This window comes from Monocercomonoides exilis (genome assembly GCF_001643675.1).
Source record: "Monocercomonoides exilis strain PA203 chromosome Unknown scaffold19-1596985, whole genome shotgun sequence".
Taxonomy (NCBI): Eukaryota; Preaxostyla; order Oxymonadida; family Polymastigidae; genus Monocercomonoides; species Monocercomonoides exilis.
Window position 1 is genome coordinate 1,146,885 of NW_027150564.1, and position 23,250 is coordinate 1,170,134.

The following is a 23,250-nucleotide window of genomic DNA, read 5'->3' on the forward strand; positions in this document are numbered from 1 at the left end:
TGAAATCTCTTGAACCTTAATTAGTTACCAAAACGATATTTTTTTCTTTCACAGCTTTTACTCATTTTAAACTTTCAATATTTGTGCTTCAAAGCAATCTATTTTTTTGTACTACTGGATTTTAAAAGATATCATAAGATCTTACGTTTCAGACAATGAATACGTTATCAGAAAAAGAGGATAAGTCTTTTCGGCAGCCTCGCCAAGGAGCAAAGCATAAAAAAGGCTCAAACTCTGCAAAAAGAAAACGCGAAAAAAGAAAAGATGAAACAAAACATTTAGACGAAGAAAATGTTGAATCTCGGACTTCTCATTGCAATCCAACTCAGCATTTGCAGCCTCCTCCATTAACGCAACAAGTTTCATCAACTCCCGCAAATACCGTTTTGGACAGAACTCAAACAATATCCACAAGTACTACTACATCGATGACACAAACAGTTTCGTCAGATTCCAACTCTTCTCATCTGTCTTCATCTCTCTTCATTCCCCCATGTCCGTTCAGCCTCAGTAAAACTTATGGCAGCGAAGACGAGCAACTTGTTCAATCTCGTGCATTAACTGATTTATCAAACGGAGATGAGATGGATGATTCTTCTGATTCACTGATGTCGTTATCCGCTTTGAGCAGCAAACCAAGAACTCCTCCATCTCGAAGACTTGATTTTGATGACGACGATGAAGCTCCTTTATCATTTATAGCAGGAAGCGAGACGGTTCATCGCAAGCACAATTCATTGAGTGAAGTGGTGCGTGATGAATGGAGCAGATCTGCCACACTACCAGCGTCTATGAACCAGACTCATTCTCCCCCAAGAATCAACAGAATAAACACATTGCGTCCACACCACGAAATGCCTGCGATGGAGTCGCACTTGCAAAGAGCAGCAACGACAGACCTATCCTCCCGACCGACCATCAACGAAATCCTTGATGGCACATCCCCCTTCACTTCTCCGCTTCTTGAGCCAATGCAGTCCTCCTCCTCTTCCTCTTCATCGTTCGGGTACTTTCTGGAGAGCATCGACCGCTCGCGCCCGCCAGGAAGCCTGGGCGTCTCTGCGGAGTTCCCCATCACTGACACGAAAGAGAAGCCTGCGTCGCAGCTGGAGCTACCTCCGTCATCTCTGCGCCACACAACCAACAGCGCTTCTGAAGACAGCCACAGCGACGGAGCAAGCGATGTGCAGAGCCGAATGGCAGAGGCGATGAAGACGCCTGCATCAGAGTACATCGACAGCTTCGGCGGGTCGGCCCATTCGCCTCCCAGCGCTTTCTCAACAACAGCAGCAGCAGCACTGGCTCCGTTCTCGTCGGGAGTGTATTTGGGTCTTGGAAAAGATGATGGAATGAGTTCGGGTTTGTTGGGGGATAATTCACAACAACAAATGCAGACACAGTTTCTGCTCTCTTCTTCGTCCTCATCATCGTTCTTGTCTTCGATGTCTTCGCTTTCTCCTTCCAAATCGCCTTCACCGTCTCCAGATGGCTCTCCAATCTTGTCTCCTCCTTTTCCTTCGCCTGCTTCCTCAATCATTTCATCGTCGTCATCATCATCAGCCTCAGTATCGGGATCATCATCAGCTTCATCATCACCTGCAGTAATCTCTGCCTCTTCTTCTTCCGCTTCCTCTTCCTCCTCTTCCTTCTCCTCCTCACAATCCACCTTCCTTCGAGCCAACATCCAAAGAAAAGTGTCAATGGGCACGTCACATTCCCCTTTCCACGGCATTTCGCCTGACGAGCAGCTCATTCTCCTCTCTGAACCGCCTCTTCCTTCTCTTTTTTCATCGCAATCTGCCTTTTCTGACCAGTTTTTGGCACAAATTCCAGCTTTCTCAGCTCCGTCTGGATCTTCATCAGCATTAGCTTCTTCTCTTTCTTCGTCTTCTTTGTCTTTATCATCATCGCCTTCTTCTTCTTCTTCCTCCTCCTCTTCCTCAGCTGCCAACAACAACAACACATCATCATCATCATCCTCTTCTTCCTCTTCCTCTTCTTCCTCTTCTCCTTCTCCTCCTCACCTCTCCCGCAAGTCTGTCAATGAACTCTCCCGTTCTTCCACTCTTGCCTCTGAAGAAACCATCTCCACTGCCTCTACAAGCTCTTCTTCTTTCTCCACATTCGTCCCCACCCTTCCTCATTCCATTCTTCCCACTGAGCCTCTTGTATTGAAAACACCTGACAAACACAGTTTTTGCCAGGGAGCTATTAGAGCTACGTCTTTTTCGGCGTCGGCTTTAGCTTCATTGGCTTCTTCTTCTTCTTCTTCTTCTCTTTCTCCTTCTCCTTCCTCTTCTTTCCCTTCCTCAACTTTTTCTGCGATTATTTCCTCGTCCTCTTCTCCTTCCTCTTCTCCTTCTCCTTCTCCTCGTTATTCCCCCGTTTCTTCTCCTTCCTTCTCTGAAAGTGCCATCAACCCGTCTCCTCCTTCTCTCTGCTTGTCACACACCACAAACCACACTGCAAATAGCGAACAAGGAAACTGCTTTGCTTATTCATTGAATAACAATAGCATGAATAATAATAATAATAATAATAATAATAACAATATCAGTTTCTACCCACTTGCTGTGAGTCCTTCTGATCCCAGGGCAGCTAATGCAAATATGATAATTGCTTCTTCTTCTTCTTCTTCTTCTTCTGCTGCTGCTTCTTCTTCTGCTTCTTCTGTTTCTTCTATTGCTACTCCTCCTCGTTCTCTTCCTCCTCCTTCCTCTTCTTCTTCCTCAGCATATTACATTACACCTCCTTATCTTCCTTCGTTCTATGCATCATCATCTTCATCATCACCATCTTCACAATCACAATCACAAACAATATCATCATCATCATCTTCTTCTTCTTCTCTTTCACCATCATCTATAACAACACCAGCATTTCCTTCATCATCATCATCATCTTTATCTTCTTCTTTATCTTCTTCTTCTTCTTTATCTTCTTCTTCTTCTTTACCTCCTTCCTCTTCTTCCTCTTCCTCTCCCTCAAACACTTCATTCACCAACACTTACAATGTCACATCAGTTGCTCGTATGCCTTCACACTTCCCTTCCAACACTCCATTCACCCCCAATCACACTCACACCCACAATAACACTCACAATAACACGCACAATCACAGCTCTTTGCCTCCACTTCCTCCTTCTTCTTCCTCTTCTTCTTCCTCCTCCTCCTCTTCTTCTTCTCATCATCATCATTCTTCTTCAAATTCTCTTTCTTCTCCATACACTTCATCATCATCCACATATTCTTCTTCCTCTCTTTCTTCTCCTTTGCCTTCCTCTTCCTCCTCTTCCTCTTCCTCTTCCTCTTCTCATCTTCCATATGATGATTCATTAAATTCCAGTCACCAGCACACTTTCTCTTTCAATCAAAACCATTTCAACAAGGAATTCCACAAAACCTCTCAAAATGTGATGAATTCTGATGTTTATTACCCTTTTTCACCTGCTGGAATGAATGGAATACCAACATCATCATCAAATTCTTCTTCTTCTTTGCCTTCTTCTTCTTCTTCTTCTTCTTCTTCCTCTTCTTCTTCTACCTCTGCCAACCAATCAGAGCCAATTTCATTCAGAATCCATTCTTCTGCATATTCCTCCATTCCACCTGCCATTTCAGCAACTTCTTCATTCAATTCCCCCACCTCTTCCATCACAAAGACACAAACATCGACTTCTTCTGCTTCTTCTGCTTCAACTGCTACTTCTTCTTCTTCCTCTTCTTCATTGTCTTCCTCTTCCTCCTCTTCTTCTAATTCATCATCATCATCTTCTTCTTCCTCTTCCTCCTCCTCCTCCTCTTCTTCTTCTTCCTCCTCTTCTTCTCCTTATTCCTCCACCCGCCATCTCACCATCGCCACAGCCCCAACTGAATCCCATGCTCTTCTTTCTTACTCCTCCAACCTCAGCTTCCCTTCCCTTCACTCCCTTCCTTCTGCTTTTGACTCCACACGCACTTTCTCTTCCCCTAAATCTTCTCTTTTCCTCGTCTCTGCCTCGCTTCCAGGCTCTGCTATGAATTCCCCTTCCCCTTCCCCTTCTCATTCTCCTTTTCCTTCGCCTTCTTCTTCTTCTTCCTCTTCCCCTTCTTCTTCCCCTTCTTCTTCATCTTCCCCTTCTTCTTCTCCTTCTTCTCCTTCTCATAGAGCAATGACATCTGACATGTTATACACTTCCTATTCTGGCACCAATAATTACACGAATTACACGAATTATGGGAATTATGGAAATTATGCTAATTCTATTGGATCTTTTGCTCCTTCTTCAAATGAAATGAATCTTCCTGTTAGCAACTGCTTATCATTGACTAATAAAACGCAACAGATTAATTCTTCATCTGAGCAGCAGGTGTTTAATAGAAACACTGTTAATACTGCTTCTTCTTCTGCTTCTTCTTCATTAACATCATCATCATCATCTTCTTCTACCTCTTCTTCTCTTCCAAATAACAATGTTATTAATACCAGCAGCAGTAATATTGCATCATTGAATACGAGCAGGAAGCATAAGAGGCGTAACAAGCATAGACATCATCATCATCATCATCATCATCGTCATCATCAGAACACACAAGATAATAATAAGCAAGAAATGAAACAAGAAAATGAAGAGGAAGAAGGGAATAAAGAAAATAAGGAGGATAAAGAGAAAGAGGAGAAATTAGAAAATAATCCGAAGAAGAAGAAGGAGAAGATTAACAAACAACAAGAAGTTCAAAAGAAACATAACAATCACAAACATAAGCATAATCATCAACATCATAAACGCATTCATCAACAGCTAAGTCATCATCATCATCATCATCATTATCACAATTGCCTTCGTAATAGAATGTCCCATCAGAAACAACATCTGAAGCAACTTCAACATCAACTTGATTCGAAACACGCACACGAGAAAGGACAGAAAGAAAACAGTGCAAAATCAAAGGTTTTGTTTTGTTTTTATTTAATTCAGTTTTATTTTATTCAATTTTGATTTCTTGTTTTCTTTTTCTTTTTTATTCAAATTCTCATTCTCTTTTTCATTTTTGATAATTTTTTTATTTTTCATAAACACATTCTTTTTCTAATTCTCTTTCTTATTAAAAAAGAATTCACACAAACAAAGCCAGAACGATATATCCAATCATCAAAGCCAAAGTCAAAGCCAAAATCATCATCAACATCACCACCACCATCATCGTCGTGTTCATTCTGATCAAAATAATCTCAATAAAACATATGCTCAAATTCACATTTCTCAACAGGAGCTACAAGAAGAAGAGAAAGAAGAGAAAGAAGAGAAGCAACAAATAGAAGAACATTATGAACAAAACGAAAAACATGAACATAATCATGAAGTTAATCTTCAACAACATCATCATCAGCATAATCATGAACGTCCACATACCCATCAAACAAAAGAAGATGGAGAAATAAAAGAGGAGAAAAATGATTTGAAATTGGATTTGACAAGGAATGTGAGTGAAACAACAGAAAAGAAGAAGGAAAAAGATGAAAAAGATGAAAGAGAAGAAAAAGAAGAAAATTTGGATAATAAAGAAGGAAATAAGAAGAAAGAAGGAGAAAAACAAGAAGAAACTAGAGATGACAAAGAAAACGAACAAAATATCAATAGAAAGGGCAGCACAACAAGCAATCACTCAAATTCTGATTCATCAATCAAAATTGATAAGGATGCAAGTGTTGTGTGTGAAAGTAATGAGATTGAGCATACTCAACAGTATTCTTCTTCTTCTGCTTCCTCTTCTTCCTCTTCTTCCTCTTCTTCCTCTTCTTCCTCTTCTTCCTCTTCTTCAAATGAAATAGAACCATTGAATAGCTCAGTAACAGCAGAAAAGAAAGTTGAAATCAATGAAGACAAAACAAATGAAAGGAAAGGAGTGAAAGAAGAGAAAACAAAAGAAAACAAAGAAAACAAAGAAAAGAGTATCAAAACACAAGAAGGCGAAGAAAATGGTAAAGAACTTCAGCTTATAACATCTTCTTCTTCTTCTTCTTCTTCCTCATCTTCTTCCTCTCCTTCTTCAATTATCATGAAAGATGAAATGCCAAAGAAGAGAAGAAGCAGAAGCAATGTGTCTATACATTCTTCTTCTTTATTATCTTCTTCTTATTCTTCTTATTCATCTCTTTCTCCTTCTCCTTCTCGTTCACCTTCTCCTTCTCCCTCTCAGCTTTCTGTTTATTCTTATTCTTCGGAATCGCTTTCTTCCTCTCCTTCCTATTCTTCTCTGTCTGATAACTCATCATTCTCTTCCTCTGCTTCATTTGCTTCTTCTTCTTCTTCTTCTTCTTCATTTTCTTCTTCTCTAATTTCCTCTTCTCCTCCTCCTTCTCCATCTTCTCTTTCTTCTTCTTCTCTCTCTTCTTCTTTCTCCTCCTCCTTCTCTTCTTCTTCTTCCCCTTCCCATTCCCTTTCACTCAACAATGGTTACTCCCATTTCACTCATATTGGAATTTCTTCTTCTTCTTCCTCTTCTTCCTCTTCCTCTTCTTCCTCCTCCTCTTCCTCTTCCTCTTCTCCTTCTCATTCGTTGCCTTCTTCTTGCTCTTCCTTCACGCCAGCTGATGAAGACCTTCATCATCTTCTGCAGGCAGCATCGCAGAAGAAGAAGTATTTGCTGCTTGGGCAGAAACACAAGAGAAGCGGGAAAGTAATGAAGGATGATGGAAGAGGAGAAGGAGAAGAAGGAGAAGAGAATGAGAAGAAGAATGAAATGTGTAAGAGAACAGAGCTAAGAGTGAGAAAAGGGAAAGAAAAAGAAGGAGAAAGAAAGAAAGGGAAAGAATCAAAGCCAGAATCAGAATCAGAGTCATATGATGACATCGACATCGAAGCCGGCACAGCGTATGAAGCGCTTCGTTTAGAGGCCAAATCAAAGATGCTGACACAACTGCTCAAAAGGCCAATACGAAATCCTTTCCACAGATATTCTCCTTCTCTTGCTTCGATTGAATTCATCCAGCATCCAATGAATAATCTATTGAGAAAGTGGAATGTTGGGTTTGGGCAGCTGAAGGAGGAGGAAAGAGAAGGAGAAGGAGAAGGAAGAGGAGAAGGAAGAGGAGAAAATGGAGGAGGAAGTGATAAAGGAGGGATGGGAATGCTGACTTCATCACATTCTAAACAGTCTGGGAATAATTGGGGACATCATGTTAATTCTTCTTCTTCTTCTTCTTCTTCTTCTTCTTCTTCTTCTTCTTCTTCTTCTTCTTCTTCTTCTTCTTCTTCTTCTTCTTCTTCTTCTTCTTCTTCTTCTGCTCCTTCAAACTCTGCCTCTCTTTCTTCTCTGTCTCTTAGCAGCTATTCTCCTTTCCCTTCCTCTTTCTCTCCCACAGTCACATTTGAAGTCAGAAAGGAAATAAACAATGCAATTCACACCCCTCTCTCTAAAAGCATAGGAATAAACAATGAAATCAAACCAACTGCTTCTTCTTCTTCTTCTTCTTCTTCTCCGTCTTCTTTTATTTCTTCTTCAATTCCTTCATCATCATCATCATCTTCTTCTTCTTCTTCAAATTCTTCTTCTTCTTCTTCCTCTACCACAACTTCTCCTTCCTCCTCCTCCTCCTCCTCCTTCATTTCCTCATCCAATCCATCAGATGTCGATTCTCTTTCCTTTTTGGTGCCTTCTTCTCTTCAGCACCTTTCTTTTGCTCTTTCATCTTCTCCCAGCAACTCAAGCGGAATATTTCGGATGCCTTCCAATGGCATTTCTTCTCCTTCTCTCGCTTTCCAGTACAACCCCACTTCAATGTATTCTTCTTCCGCTGTTGGCAATATGCTTTCTTCATCATCTTCATCATCATCTTCTTCTTCCTCCTCCTCTTCTTCCTCTTCTCTTTCTCCTTCCTCATTCACACTTCACCCAAACACCATCACATCTCCTTCTTCCTCCACACACTCAACGTCTTCTTCTTCCTCCTCTTCTTTCGCTTCTTCTTCTTCTTCTTCTTCTTCTTCTTTTCCCTCGTCATTTCCACATCAACCAGCTATTAGTTTGTACTCCCCAGTTCTCAACGATTTTCCTTCTGGCATTTATTCACCTTCTCTTAATGCATTTTCTCCTCTACAGTCAACACCTTCTAATTCTTCTGCTTTATCAAATTCATTATCATCATCTTCATCGTCAGCATCGTCTTCTTCCTCCTCTTCTTCTTCTCAAAACAGATCTCAACCTCAACAAACAAGCAAGTTGTATCTTCTTCTTCAACAACCAAACCAACCACAAAATCAATTGCAACTTCAGTCTCTTCATCAACCTCATCATCAAAATCTTCAAAATCTTCAAAATCTTCAAAATCTTCAAACTTTTAATCAAAATCTCAATCAACAGCAGCAACAGCAGCAGCAACAGCAGCAGCAACAGCAACTCCAATTGCAGCAATTGCAACAAATACAAATATCACAAATATCACAACAACCTCAGCAATTACAGCAATTGCAACAAACCCAGCTTCATCTTCAGTTCCCATCTGACAGCCATCTTCCTTCCTTTTCTCAGCAACAGCTGCAGATGCAACAAATTCAGCCATCCGGTTATGTTCTTCATGGATCTTATTCTTCTGTGAATAGCATTCAACCAGATGTACTGAACAATGGATATACGGATTCTATTGTAACTTCTGTTTCTTCTTCTTCTTCAAATTCTTCTTCTTCTTCTTCTTCCCTTTCATCTTCGCTGTCACTTCCTCCTGTTTCTCCATCGCAATCTTCATCTTCATCTTCATCTTCATCTCTTTCTCTTTCATCATCATCATCATCATCTTCTTCTTCTTCAAATACTTCTGATAACACTTCATTTCCACAACTTCCAACTCTTCCTCATTCTCTCGCTGTTTCCTCCACCACCTCTTCCTCCTCATCTTCCCCTTCTTCCTCTTCTTCCTCTTCTTCCTCATCTTCCTTTTCCTCCACCTCATCCTCATCAACAACATCTTCTTCTTCCTCTTCTTCCTCTTCCTCTCTTTCCCTTTCTTCCTCTGATGACAGCATCTTTGGCGTGAACGGAGCACAGCCAGGAATGAAACCTATCCATGCTGACACAAACGACCCAATATTGGCAATGTTTCTGGCAAATGGCGAGCTTAGCAAGGGAGTTATGCCACAAGATGAAGGGAAATGGGAGGAACTGGAAAGATTGCAACATCAGAAGCAACAGATAGAGAACCCGATGAGGAGTGAAGAGATGGCTGGGAATGCAGATGGGATGAATATTGAATCTTCAGTTCTTTCATCATCATCATCTTCTTCTCTTCAATCCTTTTCTTCTCATGTCACCCCTCTTGAGCACTACTTCCCAGTGCTTCGAAGTCATTTTGTCGCTTTCTGTGTTGATCCACAGGGCAGCCGAATAATCGAAGATGCTCTGAAGACATGCAAAAACAGCCTGTTGAAAAGAGAAGTGTTTTTTGAGCTGTATCCTTCGCTGTACAAGCTGATGAAGGACAAATACGCGAACTTTGTGGTGCAGGTGTTCTTTGATGACTGTGAGCAACAGCTGGAGGAAGGAGGAGGAAAGAAGAAGGAGAAAGAGAGAAATGATGATTGCAGAGGTGGAAGAATGGAACGGTTGGACAGAACAGAAAGTATTGAAAGCAGTGGGTCATATAGAGACGGAAGAGAAGGGAGTGGAGCAGATGACTCTAAAAGCGAAGCTGATAAATCCGTCAATGAACTATCATCATCATCTTCTTCTTCATCAACTTCTTCTTCCTCCTCTTCTCCTCCCTCATTCGACTACTTCCTACACTTCTACCGTGTCATCAAGGGCAACATGCTCCCCTTATCCTTCGACCAGTTCTCCTGCCGTGTGATTCAGCACATCATCGAGAAATGCTCTCTATCTGCTGCTGTTCTTTTAGCAGAAGAGCTCAAAACACACGTGGCCGAAGCTATCCAGAACCTGCATGCGAATCATGTGCTACAGAAGCTGGTGAAGAAACTGCCTCCGCAGCAGTATCAGTTCGTGTTTGATGAACTGCATGATGAAGGGCTGCTGGCAGAGCTGGTGAGGAGCCAGTTCGGATGCCGGGTGCTTCAGCAGCTGGTGGAATATGGCCTTCCTCAGCAGAAAGAGGCGCTGGTGACGTCGTTGATCAAAATGACTGCGCAGCTGGTGGCAGACAACTCGGGGAATTACATTGTTCAGCGGATGATTGAGACAAAGCAGGCAGATGTGGTTGCGAGGGTGCTGGCATCACTGAAGGGGAGGTTCTTTTCTCTGTGTCTGCAGAAGACGTCGAGCAATGTGGTTGAATGCATTGTGGTGAACAGCACAAACAAGGAGCACCATATCCTGCTGGATGAGCTGAAGGAAGGGAGGAAAGACGGATTAGGCGAAGATGCACATGAGGAAGGAGAGAGAGAAAGAGAAAGAGAAGAGAGAAAAGAGAAAGAAGGGAAGGGAGAAGGAAGATATCGCAGCGGGAGAAAAAGCCAGAATGGGCTGACGCAGCTGATGCTGCATCCGTTTGGCAACTTTGTCGTTCAGCGCATTCTGAAGTGTGCAGATGCTGATATCAAAGAGGAGATTCTGAGGGAAGCGATCAATTCATTGCCTCTATTGAAGGCCACGACACACTACAAGCACCTGCAGCGCTGCTTCAAGGAGGCAGCGGCAGATGTGTCGCCTCTGGTGAAGGAGGAAGTGCTCAGCCTTATTTCAGAGGGGAAAGGAGGAAGAGCAGGAGGAAGTGGAGGAAGTAGTAGTAGTGGTGGAGGAGGGAGCTCAGGAGGAAGCGGTGGATTTGGAAGAGGAGAAAGAGGAGACAAAGGAGAGCAAGGAAGGCAGACGCATTATTCGCAGTATCATGGGGCAATGTCTTATGGACACCAATCAAATAAACAATCACAATCACAGCAGCAGCAGCAACAGCAGCAACAACAACAACAACAGTATCATCCACAGCATAGCCAACACAATCAAGTGTCTTCTTATGCTTCACATTCATTTGGATCAAAATCATCTTCTGTTTCGTCTGATTCATTTTCTTCAACCAGACCATTGCCGCAATCTCAGACACAGCCTCCTTCTCAGCCATCTCATCAGCTGCAAGCATTTCAGTACAAACCTCAGCTTTCTTCATCATCATCATCTTCTTCTTCTTCTTCAGTTTCCTCCTCATCTTCATCATCTTTGCCTTCATCTTCTTCTTCAAATACGGTGCATGCTCATCAGTTATATCCAGCTTCAATAATGTTTTCATCTTCTCCCTCACCACAAGCCCCTGGTGTGTTTCTGTATCAAGGCGACTATCATGTCTCTGACACATTCACCCCATCTTCATTTCAGCAGGTGCAGCAAATGCCACATATGCCCCAATTGAATCAAATGAATCAAATGAATCAACTTCCACAAATACAACAAATCCAACAAATTCAGCAGATTCAACAAATCCAGCCAATACAATCAATGCAGCAAATACAGCAAGGTCCCATGCTCCAAGCACATTTCTCATCGATCCCGCAGTTCACTTCGACTTCTCCTTATTTCGTATCGACTGCATCTCCTTCTCCCTCCTCCCAGCTTCCTCCCCCACCGCCAGGCAGCTATTGCCAGATTCAGCAGGAAACAACACCTCAGCAACTGTCATATGAGCAGATGCAACGTGCTTCTTTTATGGCACCTTCGCTTGCTATGTCTTCTTCTTCGTCGTCTTTGTCGTCATCATCATCTTTATCTTCTCCTTCCCCTTCTCCCTCTCCTCCTTCTGCCACTTCCATTTCAAATACTCAATCTTTGTTTTTTGACACGCCATATGCACAGCAGGTGCAGCCAGTGTATCATTACCAGACGAACAGGTAATAACCCCAAAGACATTTGGGTATAAAAAAGCAGAAAAGAAATGAATTCATTGATCTTCTTTTTTTAGAATGATTAGACCATCTTAATGATAAGCTGTAATTTATTGTTGGCAGTGCTTTCATCATTTGTTTTTGATGGTTCTGAACTTTGAACACAAAGCTTCTTGAATGTGCTTTGAAGTGCATTTGCTTTCATGAAGATTGGAGTTGAGTGCGATTTCTTTATTAATAAGAGATGATTCGAGGAGAAGCAACGATTTAATAACACCAAAGAAATAGATCGAATCTGTAGAAATTTTTCATAATTTATTTTTTTTTTCCTCCTTTTTTTTCGAAAAGAATGTTTTATCTGAACAGTTTTTATATGTTTACGTAAAAAATTGAGATGTTTTTGTTTGCGAAAATAAATTGTGCCTAATTTTGTTTTCTTCTGAAGCAATCTTCACTTTTCTTCATTGAAATCGAAAATAAATAACAATTTTTCTTGTTTTCTATTTCTTTCTTTTGAGACCTTTGATTGACACTAACAGTTTTGGCAGATTTCGTATATGTTTAATTGACTGTGCTTTCAATTACGCTCCATTCGATAGTAGTTGATTGAGCATCTATTTTGTTATATTCTTAGCTCTTCCATTTGTTTGAAGCAGTGTTTCAACAAAAATTTAATCATTTTTACTTTTTTTTTTTTTTTTTTTTTTTTTTTTTTTTTTTTTTTTTTTTTTTTTTTTTTTTTTTTTTTTTTTTTTTTTTTGGGATGCTGAAGCAAATTTTACGATTGTGTCTTCATATTGACACTTGTAAATTATGCTGATTAATACCTGTAATATGATAAATTTTTTGAACACTTTCATTTGTAATTTTATGAATAATTTTGGTTTTGTCTGAAGATGCAATTTTATTCTTTTAAGTTCTCGAAGAAAAAGTGAATTCACAAGTTTTCCTTTCGAATTTCTTTCTTTCTTTTTTTGATAATTTTGGAGATACTATTTCACTCCACATATGAAAACATAATTGTTTGATGCAGTTTCCATTCCATATACTACTGTTTTTTTTTATCTTTGTTGTTTTTAAAAGTCCATCAAACATCAGTTTCTGCGACTTTATTATCATTTTTTTTTTAGCTTTCCACTTTTTTTTTGAAATCTCCTGTATTTATTTTCTTCTTCGTGACTTATCTCGTTTCTTTCACTTGCCTCTTTCTCTTTCTCTTTCTTTCTCCTTTCTAATTCAAAATAAGACTTTGTTGTGAAGTCTCTGATTAAGAAACATCTCAAAATGCAAAACATTCCGTTCAATTAATACTCCAATTTTTTTCAATCGAAAATTCATTTTATTTCTATGTTTTGTGATGTTTTCCTTTTCTTTGTTGATTTTCTACATAAAATTTTCCTATTAAATTTTCCTTATTGAATTTTTTCTTATATATAAATTTTGCCAATGGTGAAATTAACTTTTTCCTTTCTATTCTTCTTTGCCTTCTTTGTTTTCCTTGGCGTTTCAACAGGAAAGACAATTTGCCTCTTTTTATTGAACTATTTGCTTTTCATCCCATTTTTTTTTTCATTTCTTTTTTTATTTTGCTTCGCATATTTTTCTTTATTACGTAAACATAGAGGTGATTATAATCAAAAGGAAATGTATTTTGTTTGTGGAGTGCGTATGAAAGGTTGAAAGTAATCAACCAAAAGTAGAAAAATTCAAGCTGCGATGAAAAAGGTGAATGAAAAGATCCTTAAACAAGAAAGGATAAGTTCATATTTTCAAGCACATTTCTATTCTTCTCTTTGCAATACAAGATCTCCAATGCTTTGATGCTCCTCTGGATGTTTTGCAGTTAATGAAATAGAAGATGGTGAAGGAGAGTACGCAGTGATCAAAGGCGTTCCAAATTCTGCTTGTTGCCCAGAAGAAGCAGACAATGCTGTTGACATCGAAGAGAGTGCAGTTGAAGAAGTACTTGAAACAGGTGTGAAGGAAACAACAGAAACCATCATAGAACTCTGTGGCGAGAGCTGAGTAGGGATAAGAGGAGTGGCTGGCGTTGAAACAGCCAAGGAGGTGCTGTTTGGGGATGTGCTCGAAGGCAAAGAAGATGCCGAAGTAGAGATCATAAGCGATGCAGGAGACGATGTTGAATGAGCAGAGATTGCAAGCGGAGTTGACTGCTGCGGAGTGGAGAAGGAGGTGGTGCTGTTTAGTGTTTCTGTTGCTGGTGACGCTGCAATGTTCTGAAGAAGAAAAGAAGAAACTGGAATTGGAGAAGAAGATGCAGAGTCAGTAACGTTAAGCGTTGTTAACGATTTATTGATTGAAACAAGAGAAGGTTGGCATTCATTTTCTCCTTCTTTTCTTTCTTCCTTATCATCTTCCATCTCAGACTGTTTCATTGACTTGATCTCCGCACTCATCACTGGATGCTTTGATGGAGGTGAAGGAGGCGGAGGAGGAGATGCAGGTGTCTTGGCTGTTGGACTCACCTCTTTGCTTCCAACAAACTGAAGTCCTTTTGCATTTTCTGATTCATTTGAGGATTTAGCTTCAGCTGTCTTTTCTTTTTCTTCACGAGCTTCAGTTCCTTTATTCTTTTCTAATTGCTTTTCATTACCAGCTCTCTCAATTTCGCTCACTGATGATATTTCAGACTGTTTTGCTTCGAACTCTTTCCCTTCGTCTGCTTTAGTGTCCTGTTCCTTTTCATTTTCTTCGCCTGCAGAACTTTCATCAGCCATCCTCCTTTTTTGAGTTGTTCCTCTTTTTGATTTGCCCTTTTCATTCTTTATTAGCTTTTTCTTTGGTATCTTTTTCTTCTTAATTGCTGTTGTAGAACTCTCTCCAAGATTTTCATCATCCTCTTCTACTTCCTTTGAAGAAGCTGAATCTTCCGTGGTTGCCTTTTCCTCTTCTTCATCATCGTCCTCTTGATCTCGCCCTTTTGTTGTGTGCCGAATTCTGTTCGGCTTGTTTTTGTTCTTTGAAGATTTTGAAGAAGAAGAAGAAGAAGCCGAAGCAGAGGATGACTTTTTCTTTTTCATATCTTTGGTTATCTTTCTTGGTCTTCCCACCTTCTTACGCTTCTGTTGTGGTTTTTTCGGCTTTTCAAATGCATCTCCATCATTCCTGTCGTCATCTTCTTCTTGGCCTTCTTCAGTCTCATCAAAATCAAGTGCAGAATCATAATCTTCCACTTCTTCTTCATCTTCTTCCTCTTCCTCTTCCTCTTCACTTTCTTCTACAAACCACACACCTTTCATCTCTGCATCTCTCTTATTAAACAAAACACGAACCATATCAGCGATGGTCTCTTCAAATCTTTTTGGTTCTTCTTCCGTGTTTTCAGCTTCTTCATCCATTTGTCCTTCGTTCTCTTTCGATTTCTCTTTGCTTTTCAACAGTTTTCGCTGATAGTCAAATACTTTTTGACAATTATCAAGCATTAATCTCACATCTTTTGCAAACTTTATCCAATTTGTTCCATATTTTTCCTTTGAAATCTTCTTCTTGATCTTTTTTGTTGTCATCTCCTTTGTTATTATCTTTCGATATCCAGGTGCTTCTTCTTTGTCTATTTTACTTTCGAAAATACCGCTTCCTTCACATTCTTCAAGTTCTCCAATAACAAAACGATATACACGTTGCATTTCGCTGGTGGAAAGATGCTCCCTTTCAGAAATATCTGGAACGGTGGTAGATGCAGATGAAGTTGATGAAGATTCTTTTTCTTTTGTTTCTTCATTTTCATCCTTTTTTTTCGTTTCATTTTCTTCATTATCTTCATCATCATCGTTTTTGATTTTCATTCCAATTCTACTTATCTTCTTGCCTTTTTTCTTCCTCTTTTCTTCCTCTTCTTTGTCTCGCATCATTTCTATTGGAATGTTCATCTGATGAACCTTCCAAAGTCTTCTACATTTTGAGTCATCTCTTTTGTCAAAGGCCTCAGACGGGTAAAGTTCCCAAGGGCTAACATGAGATATTTGCTGATTCAGAGCAATAATCCATTCACGATCACTTGCTCTTTGTTCAAACCACACAACGCTCAATTCGTTCAGTGGGTCTCTTTCATAATTTTCCTTTTGCAATTGTTCCATTTCATCTCGAAGCTTTACGGTAACTCCATTTTCATCCATTTCTCTGAGCAGTGCATCAAATTTGCTTTGTCGTGATTCAATCCCCTTATTGTAAATGCGGCCTTCTTCCCATGTAACGCAATGTTCTGGATCATTGGGATCTGCAAATGGATAAGAGAAGTGCATCCCTACATGCCAATAATTTACACATTGATCAAATCTTTTTCTGGGCAAAAGATGTTGAGGAGTTTCCAAAGAAAGAAATGGAAGAGAGAAAATTGAAACTTGTTTAATCAATAAAGTGTCTTTACTGGAATATTCGCCTTTAATTTCATTAATACTAAAATTTGTGAATTGTAACGTTGATGATGGAGATTTGAATGATTCAATTTCTGTCACCGTTCCATAGATATATTTTTTATCTTTGATGCTTTGAAGTATTTTATCGATAGCAGATCTGTCTAGATGATCCGAATAATGATTTAAGAACTGAATGTAGTTTGCAACAACAACAACAATTTCATCTTTCTTTGAAATAGGGAAATCGCTCCAGCGAGATGAACGAGGCTCCACTATTTTACCGGCATCTAACTCAAGCTGTACCAACGGGATATCTTTTTTCAATTTAATGTCATTTGATAATTCTGAGGGAAGATTTAAACTTGTTGCATTTTGTGAATGAACAATTTGCTCGTGTTCAACAGGCTTATGATTTATATCTGCTGATATATCATTACTGTCTGGTTCAGCAGATGCAGGAAAAGTGACAGATGACCTCTGTGAATCCGAGAGAGCGCGATGAAATTCTAACGAACTGTTATCTTGTGTAGGAGGCGTTTCCTGTGAATGTTCAATTTTATTATGTGTTGGAAAAGTTGTTTTGCTATCTTCACTTAACTTTTCTTTCAAATTATCAGATTGAATATCCTGCTCCTTTAAATCAGAAGTAAGTTTTGGAGCATGAAATATTGGCTTTGTAACAGATTCTGCGTGCAAGTGCAAACTTTTTGGTTTAGTATGTAAAGAAAATAGTTGCTTTGGCTTGTGCAACACTGACATCACTTTCCGGAAAATGCGAACTTTCCAGACATTTTGAATTGATTATGGTTATTAATGAAAAACTTTTTATTAATTTTCAGATCAGTTCATTGAAAAACTGAGATATTTTAATAAATGATATCTCCCTATGGCTCATTTGAAGCCCAAATACGATCAAATGATAAGCTTCCTCCGGCCATGATGGGACAGACATTAATACGAACAGCAAAAAGAGGAAATCAAATTCTTTGTGCACATTTGTTGATGAAGGGTGTAGATATTGAAACTGAAGATGAAAATCATATGCACGCTTTACATTGGGCTGTGGAAAGAGAAAATATTGCGATGGTTTCCTTTTTAATGAACCAAGGTGCAGATCCGAATGCAATATGCTCTTCAACTTATGATACACCTGTATCACTTGCTGCAAAAAAAGGAAATGTACCTATTCTTCACTATTTGCTTCAACATGGAGGGAATTTCGAATATTCAGATCATAGAGGTATTACATTGCTGATTTGTGCAGTTAGTCGCGGAAAAGCTCTTGTGCTTGAATATCTTGTCTGCTCTTTTAATACTCTTTTCAAATTTTTGTAATTATTTTATTTTATTTTTAGATAAGAAAGAAAGCCCCTCTTACGAAAGATTATCTTGGTCGGACAGCATTTCATTGGGCAGCAGCTGGAAATAGCCCTGAATGCATGGAATTACTCATCCGAGGTTATCCTGGACACATAAATGATGTAGATGATGAAGGACTTACCCCGCTTCATTTTGGTGTGGAAAGAAATCAATTAGGAACTGTTCGCGTTCTGACCGATAACGGGGCAGATATCAACATTACAAATAAAAAAGGTGAAAATTGCATGGAATATGCTCAAAGGAAGGAACAAGAAGAGCGCAACAAAAAAAAGGCTATTCCTTTCAATATATTTGGAGAGGATATTATTCCAGGATCAACTGTTGAACCTCGTGGCACTTCGTCTGCTTCTTTATCTTCTTCATCGTCATCATCATCTTCTCCTCTTGTTCAATCAACCGAATCACCAGCATCATTGAACGAAAAAGGACAGAACACTCTCTTTACAGAAGAAGAGGAAGCAAAAACAGCAGAGCTTGAATTTGGGAAAAGACAGCAGACAAAGCACAATCAGTCAACTGAGCAGGCATACACAAGAAACTGCACACTGCGAGCTGTCAGATCGGGAAATATTAAATTCGCAAAGAGGATTCCGAGCCGCGGATTTATCAACATGCCCTCACTTACGATATTAGTTGTGTTGGGAGGACTGTTTTTGATAACGTCATTGATTTGCAATGGTGTTATTGGAAATGAAGAATTTGATAAAAATAAGGAGATGAAAGAAAGTTCGAGCGCTGTTGCAAACAAGGGAGGATATTTGTTTGGAAAAGATTTGAAGCTGCTGTTTGGCAAAGGAAAAGGAAATGTCAATTATGAAAACTCTGGAGCGAAAACAAACATGAACGGAAAAGATAGTAATAGTAATAATTTTCGAAGAAATAATAAAGAAAGTGAGAAAGAGAAAGAAAAAACCAATAGATTTGCAGTTCCTGAAGAAACTCAAGAATTAGGGGTCATAATGCATTGTCTTGCAAAGATTCTTCTGGTGATGTGGATAATGTTAGTCTTTTCTGATCCAGGAAGAATTCCTCAATGCCCCAATGAGAAAGTGTGGGAGATGGTTTGGAACGGCGAAGTGTTTGAGCTGTGGAAAAGAGAAAGAAGGAGAAAGAGAGAGGAGAAAGAGAGAGAGAAAAAGAGAGCAATGAAAAGAAGAGCAGGGAATTATGAGAGTGAAGAGGACGAGGAGGAAAGTGTGCATATCAACGATTTTGATATCATCGAGTGGTTATGTTCAATATGCAGTCTTGTTATTCGGATTGTTTCGTCTGTGCTTACCAAATTGTGGAGGCTTCTGCCTCTTCTGTTGAGGAGATTACTGTCAACACCATTTCTATTTCTTTCAAACTACATTTCATTTCTTCCACCTCATTTTGCGTTTGGAGAAAGCCATTTAACTTCAGCAAGCAGATGCTTTGCTGACAAGAAGGATTCTATGTGGAGAAAGGAGGTTGAACATGAACACTTGATTGGAGATTTTGAATATGAAAACAGAGGTGAATTTCAAACTGATCGAAGTGCTCTGCTGAGTGTTTCTTCTTCTTCTTCTGCCTCTTCATCCTCTTCTGCAACCTCATCGTCTCCTATTCATTCTTCCCGTTCCAAAAAGCACTCTTTAAGCAATTCTTTCATTTCACCAAAACAGATTGCGCGTTTTCCTCTTTTTAATGACATGGCTCAACCGTATTTTCGAGAGGAAGCCAGCATCATAAATGAGAAGTGCAATGATAAACCTGATGGAAGCGACAGTAATACAGTTATGAGAAGCATTGAAGATGAAAACAGAGCAAAAGAAGAGGAAAAACAAAGTCAATACGAAGAAATACCTCAGAGATTCAACATCAATGAATGTGAAGACCTGAGTAGATTTTTCAATCATGTGTGCAATCTATTTCTTATCGAAACTATTTGTTCAAATTTGAAAAAAAAAATCCAATTTTTATTTCAAAAAATTTTTCTTTTTCTTTTTGATTTTTTTCTTTCATTTTCACTTTCGTTTAATTTTTATTGCATAATCATCACATGTTTTTTCTAATTGAATTTCTTTCTCTCCTCCTCCACTTTCAGCACCTTATGTCTGGAACTCCTATCTCCTTGTGCTCTTCCTGTCGCATTCCACGCCCTCTTCGCTCAAAGCACTGTGCACACTGCCACTGCTGCGTGGCTGAGATGGACCACCACTGCATCTGGGTGAACAACTGCATCGGAGCCAAGAACAAGCACTTCTTTGCAGCCTTTCTTGCGGTTGTGCTTCTGAACTGCCTGTTCTACTGCTTCTTCATTGTGACTGCTGCAGAAAACGGAGGGTGGGCCAAAGGGAAGTCGCTGAGTATTTTCAATTTCCCTGTGTTTTTCTGGTATTTGTTTGTGTCTCATCCGTTTGTCTTTGCGCATTTCGTGTCTGTGATCATGTTTGTCATCTTTTCGATGACGATGATTGGCACGCAGATCTATCTGCTTTGCTCTAATTTGACAACAAACGAAGACCGAAATATCGATCATTATGCACATTTCTTTGTTCAGACAGGAGAATGTCTCAACCCTTTCAGTGCACCAAGTGCTGCGTCCTCTTCAATGGAAAGGGAGAAAGAGAGGGAGAAAGAAGAGAGGAGAGAGGGAAGTGTTGAGTGTGCAGATAGAAATGAGGCTGAGAATGGGCAAAAGAAAGTCCGAATGAGGAGAGTGAGGCTGGACACACTGTGTCCGCATCGGCCTCAGCACATGGAACATGGAGCTTCTTCTTCATCTTCATCGACTTCTGCTTCTGCTTCGTCATTTTCGCGTCAAATGCCTGCGTCACTTCAGCTGATCCTCCCTCCTCCTCTCCCGCCCCGGTCCTCTCTGCTCACCCGCATTGCAGATTCGGTGCTCCTTCGAAGCAGGACAGATGCCTTTGAGAAGCTGACAGTAGAAGACGAGACTGTGGCAGTGCAGAAGGAGGTTGTTTCAGACAGCGACTGCATTGTCAACGTGGAGCAGGCGATTAGCAGCCCGCTGAATCTGAATGAAAAATGCACTCCCATTTCATCCTACACATTTCGGTATTCTTCTCGCCCGCTTCCCTTTGCACTCTCTCCGTCTGGCTGTGAAAGAGTGAAGAAGCGGACGAATGCGAATGCTAGCCAATTGTCAGCTTATCAACAACCACAGTCAAATTGCTGCAGTTTTGATATACCAGACTCAAGCTAGCAAACTCTGAAAATGTTTTGAGTTTTTCTTTTTATTTAGTGTTTGAATCATGCAAATGATTCATATGTAATTAGCTAAGATGCTTAAATTTTTTTTAAAATCATAAATTTTAATACTGTTTTTAAAGCAAATTTTATCATTTGAAATTCGATTATTTGTCTTTTTTATCGATCTGCAGTCAATGTTTAAAGGAATATACCATTTTAAGAACTGTCATAAAACTTGACAATAATTTTTTGAAAGGTCGCAAGCTTTACAAAAAATAAAAAAAAAACTTTTCACTAATTTTGCTCAAAAAGCAATTTGAACCTTTCAAATATACTCTGTTAGAAAGAGGTTATTAATTCTTCATGATCAAAATTAATATAACTTTGCAATCTGTTCACATTTATAAAAAATATTTTTGAATCAATTGTGGTCAAATGTATACAAGTGAGCAAAACAAATTAATTATAAGAAGTTTGATAGCGTAAATTTTAACTTTTGCAATTTTGGCATTCCATTTTAGAGGATCCATCCAAATGCAACATTGTATTCCTATTCATTATTTTTGCTATTTTTACAGTAGCAATTTGTGTACTGTGCCTTTTTATAAATTACATAACAGTTTTTGTATGCAGTCATCATTTATTTTTTATATTTCACTTATTTTTTATCCACCAGACGATTCCTGTTTTGATTGTCGGCTTACTCGCAACCACAGTTTATTTCTCAATTTCTCATAATCGTTTTTATACGATAATATTTATAGTTTTCTATTTTAAGGAAACATATTTCATATACGATAATTTGTGATTCAACTGAAGGAACATTGAGGATTAATTCTTTACCAACATTTTTTGGAAAAATTGCTTGCCGTCGTGAAAGTCATTTGATACTTCGCATGACAGATATTCAAGAAATAGCGATGCTTTCTAAATCCTCTGGCAATTTAGATGAAGAAAGAAATAAACGCCAAAAATCAAAACAGTATTTGTTTACAATTAAAACACGAGATGGTATCATGTCAACTCAAAGTTTTTCTTTGTATTATGAACAAATACAAAGTATTATTGATTATGTTTCTAAATACAATTCAATAATTGCACAAATGAATTACCTAAACGTTCGCTTCAATTTTTCAATGCGTTAAAAAATTTGTTAATGTTATTCTTTTCAATAATTGTTAGATGCAGTCTTCTGACATTCAGCAGCCGGCATATGCTGATCAGGCTTATCAATCGTTGTACGCGCCATTTTCAGAATCTTCAGCAAACAGCTTTGCATCTGTTGTCACACCAACGCTTCAAGCAAATTCTTCTTCTTTCACTTCTCAGCAGGAAGCTTATTCTGCTCTATCTTTGCAGTCACAGAATGTGAACATATCTTCTTCTTCTTCTTCTGCGCAGTTGCTGCCCCCGCATCAAATGCTGCCACCCACTGCATTTCAGCCTCCCTCAGATGAGACGCTGCTCTTACCTTCTGAAAATTACAACATATACCAGGCACAGTATAACTCAGACATCATTCAGCCAAATTTTGCTGATGCTTCGCAGGTCAGTCAGTATTCGCAGCAGTATCCTTCTGCGCAGACCCAAATTGCGTTCCAGCAGCCTTCTTTTGTTGTTGAAAGAAATAACATTGCAACTGAAAAGGATTGAATAATCATGTTTTGAGTATTTTTGATTGTAATTTTATGTTAAAGTTACGTTCTCAAAAGATGCCTTTTCATGGCATTTTTTGAAAGCTTTTCTATAAGTGGAATTCAATATTTTGTAAAAAAAAACTGTTGTTATTATATTTTGTGTAATTATGAAATTGCTTAACATTTTGACTAATTTTTCTTTTTCTTCGGAAAATTTTTCATTCATTAAATATTTTCTTTTTTTCTTATTTTGTGATTTGATAATTTTGTTTTTATTGCCCAAGTTTTTGTTCTTTCTTTATTTTATTTTATTTAATTTTATATATTTTTTGATTTTATAATTTTTGAATGGATATATTTTTTTAACCTTACAAACACTCAACAAATGCATATACAGAGAGATTCAACAAATTTGGAATAAGATTATAGTGAAACATCCTCCGTCCCCCATTCATACCCAGAGCTATGAGATCTATATGTTTATAAAATGTTTTCAAAATGTTTCATCCATTAAAAATTCAGACAATGCGCTCCAATGATGTTTCATATCAAAAGGCTTTGCGATGAATGAATTTGAAAGTGGTTATTTCTTTCCAATGAATATGTTTCGCATTTGGGTGAGTGAAAGGCAAATTTTTGTACCGAATAAATGTTCTGTGATGATTGTTTTCATAAATAATTAACATTGTAATTGAGGAATAGAATTGTCTGAATGAGAATAATTAGGAGGTTTGTCTTTCAGGAGTAAAAATAGAAGAAAATTTTTTGAAGCTTTTTTGCAATTACAGTCAACCTCTGTTATTGTTTGAATAGGGTTTGTTGAGAGAGTTGATTACAAAAAAAGAAATGAATCAAATTTTCAGACTTGTCACAAAT

General features: G+C 38.8%; 4 protein-coding genes across 4 annotated transcripts; 3 read left to right on the forward strand and 1 right to left on the reverse strand.

Moving 5' to 3' along the window:
* Window positions 1-155: 155 nt before the first annotated feature.
* Window positions 156-11,814, forward strand: MONOS_909fu910 (uncharacterized protein; the record flags this gene model as incomplete). Its single annotated transcript, XM_067879563.1, has 2 exons — window positions 156-4,931; window positions 5,095-11,814. 2 exons carry the CDS (start codon window positions 156-158, stop codon window positions 11,812-11,814), a joined length of 11,496 nt encoding a protein of 3,831 aa, XP_067728587.1.
* Window positions 11,815-13,364: 1,550 nt separating this feature from the next.
* Window positions 13,365-16,974, reverse strand: MONOS_908 (putative Bromodomain). Its single transcript, XM_067879542.1, has one exon. The coding sequence runs from the start codon at window positions 16,937-16,939 to the stop codon at window positions 13,586-13,588; it is 3,354 nt and encodes a 1,117-aa protein (XP_067728588.1). The 5' UTR covers window positions 16,940-16,974; the 3' UTR covers window positions 13,365-13,585.
* Window positions 16,975-17,017: 43 nt separating this feature from the next.
* MONOS_907 (putative ankyrin repeat protein) lies at window positions 17,018-20,971 on the forward strand. Its single transcript, XM_067879530.1, has 3 exons — window positions 17,018-17,479; window positions 17,536-19,440; window positions 19,629-20,971. The coding sequence occupies exons 1-3, from the start codon at window positions 17,054-17,056 to the stop codon at window positions 20,748-20,750; spliced, it is 3,453 nt and encodes a 1,150-aa protein (XP_067728589.1). The 5' UTR covers window positions 17,018-17,053; the 3' UTR covers window positions 20,751-20,971.
* A 782-nt stretch (window positions 20,972-21,753) lies between these two features.
* MONOS_906 (uncharacterized protein) lies at window positions 21,754-22,390 on the forward strand (the record flags this gene model as incomplete). The annotated part of the gene is made up of 2 exons (XM_067879519.1): window positions 21,754-21,855; window positions 21,920-22,390. The coding sequence occupies 2 exons, from the start codon at window positions 21,754-21,756 to the stop codon at window positions 22,388-22,390; spliced, it is 573 nt and encodes a 190-aa protein (XP_067728590.1).
* Window positions 22,391-23,250: the final 860 nt, after the last annotated feature.

Coding starts and splice junctions, on each gene's coding strand:
- MONOS_908 (XM_067879542.1), bottom strand. CDS start 16,939: ATGTCAGTGTTGCACAAGCCAAAGCAACTATTTTCTTTACATACTAAA.
- MONOS_907 (XM_067879530.1), top strand. CDS start 17,054: ATGATATCTCCCTATGGCTCATTTGAAGCCCAAATACGATCAAATGAT. Junction 17,480..17,535: donor CTCTTGTGCTTGAATATCTT/GTCTGCTCTTTT, acceptor TTTTATTTTTAG/ATAAGAAAGAAAGCCCCTCT. Junction 19,441..19,628: donor TGAGTAGATTTTTCAATCAT/GTGTGCAATCTA, acceptor CTCCACTTTCAG/CACCTTATGTCTGGAACTCC.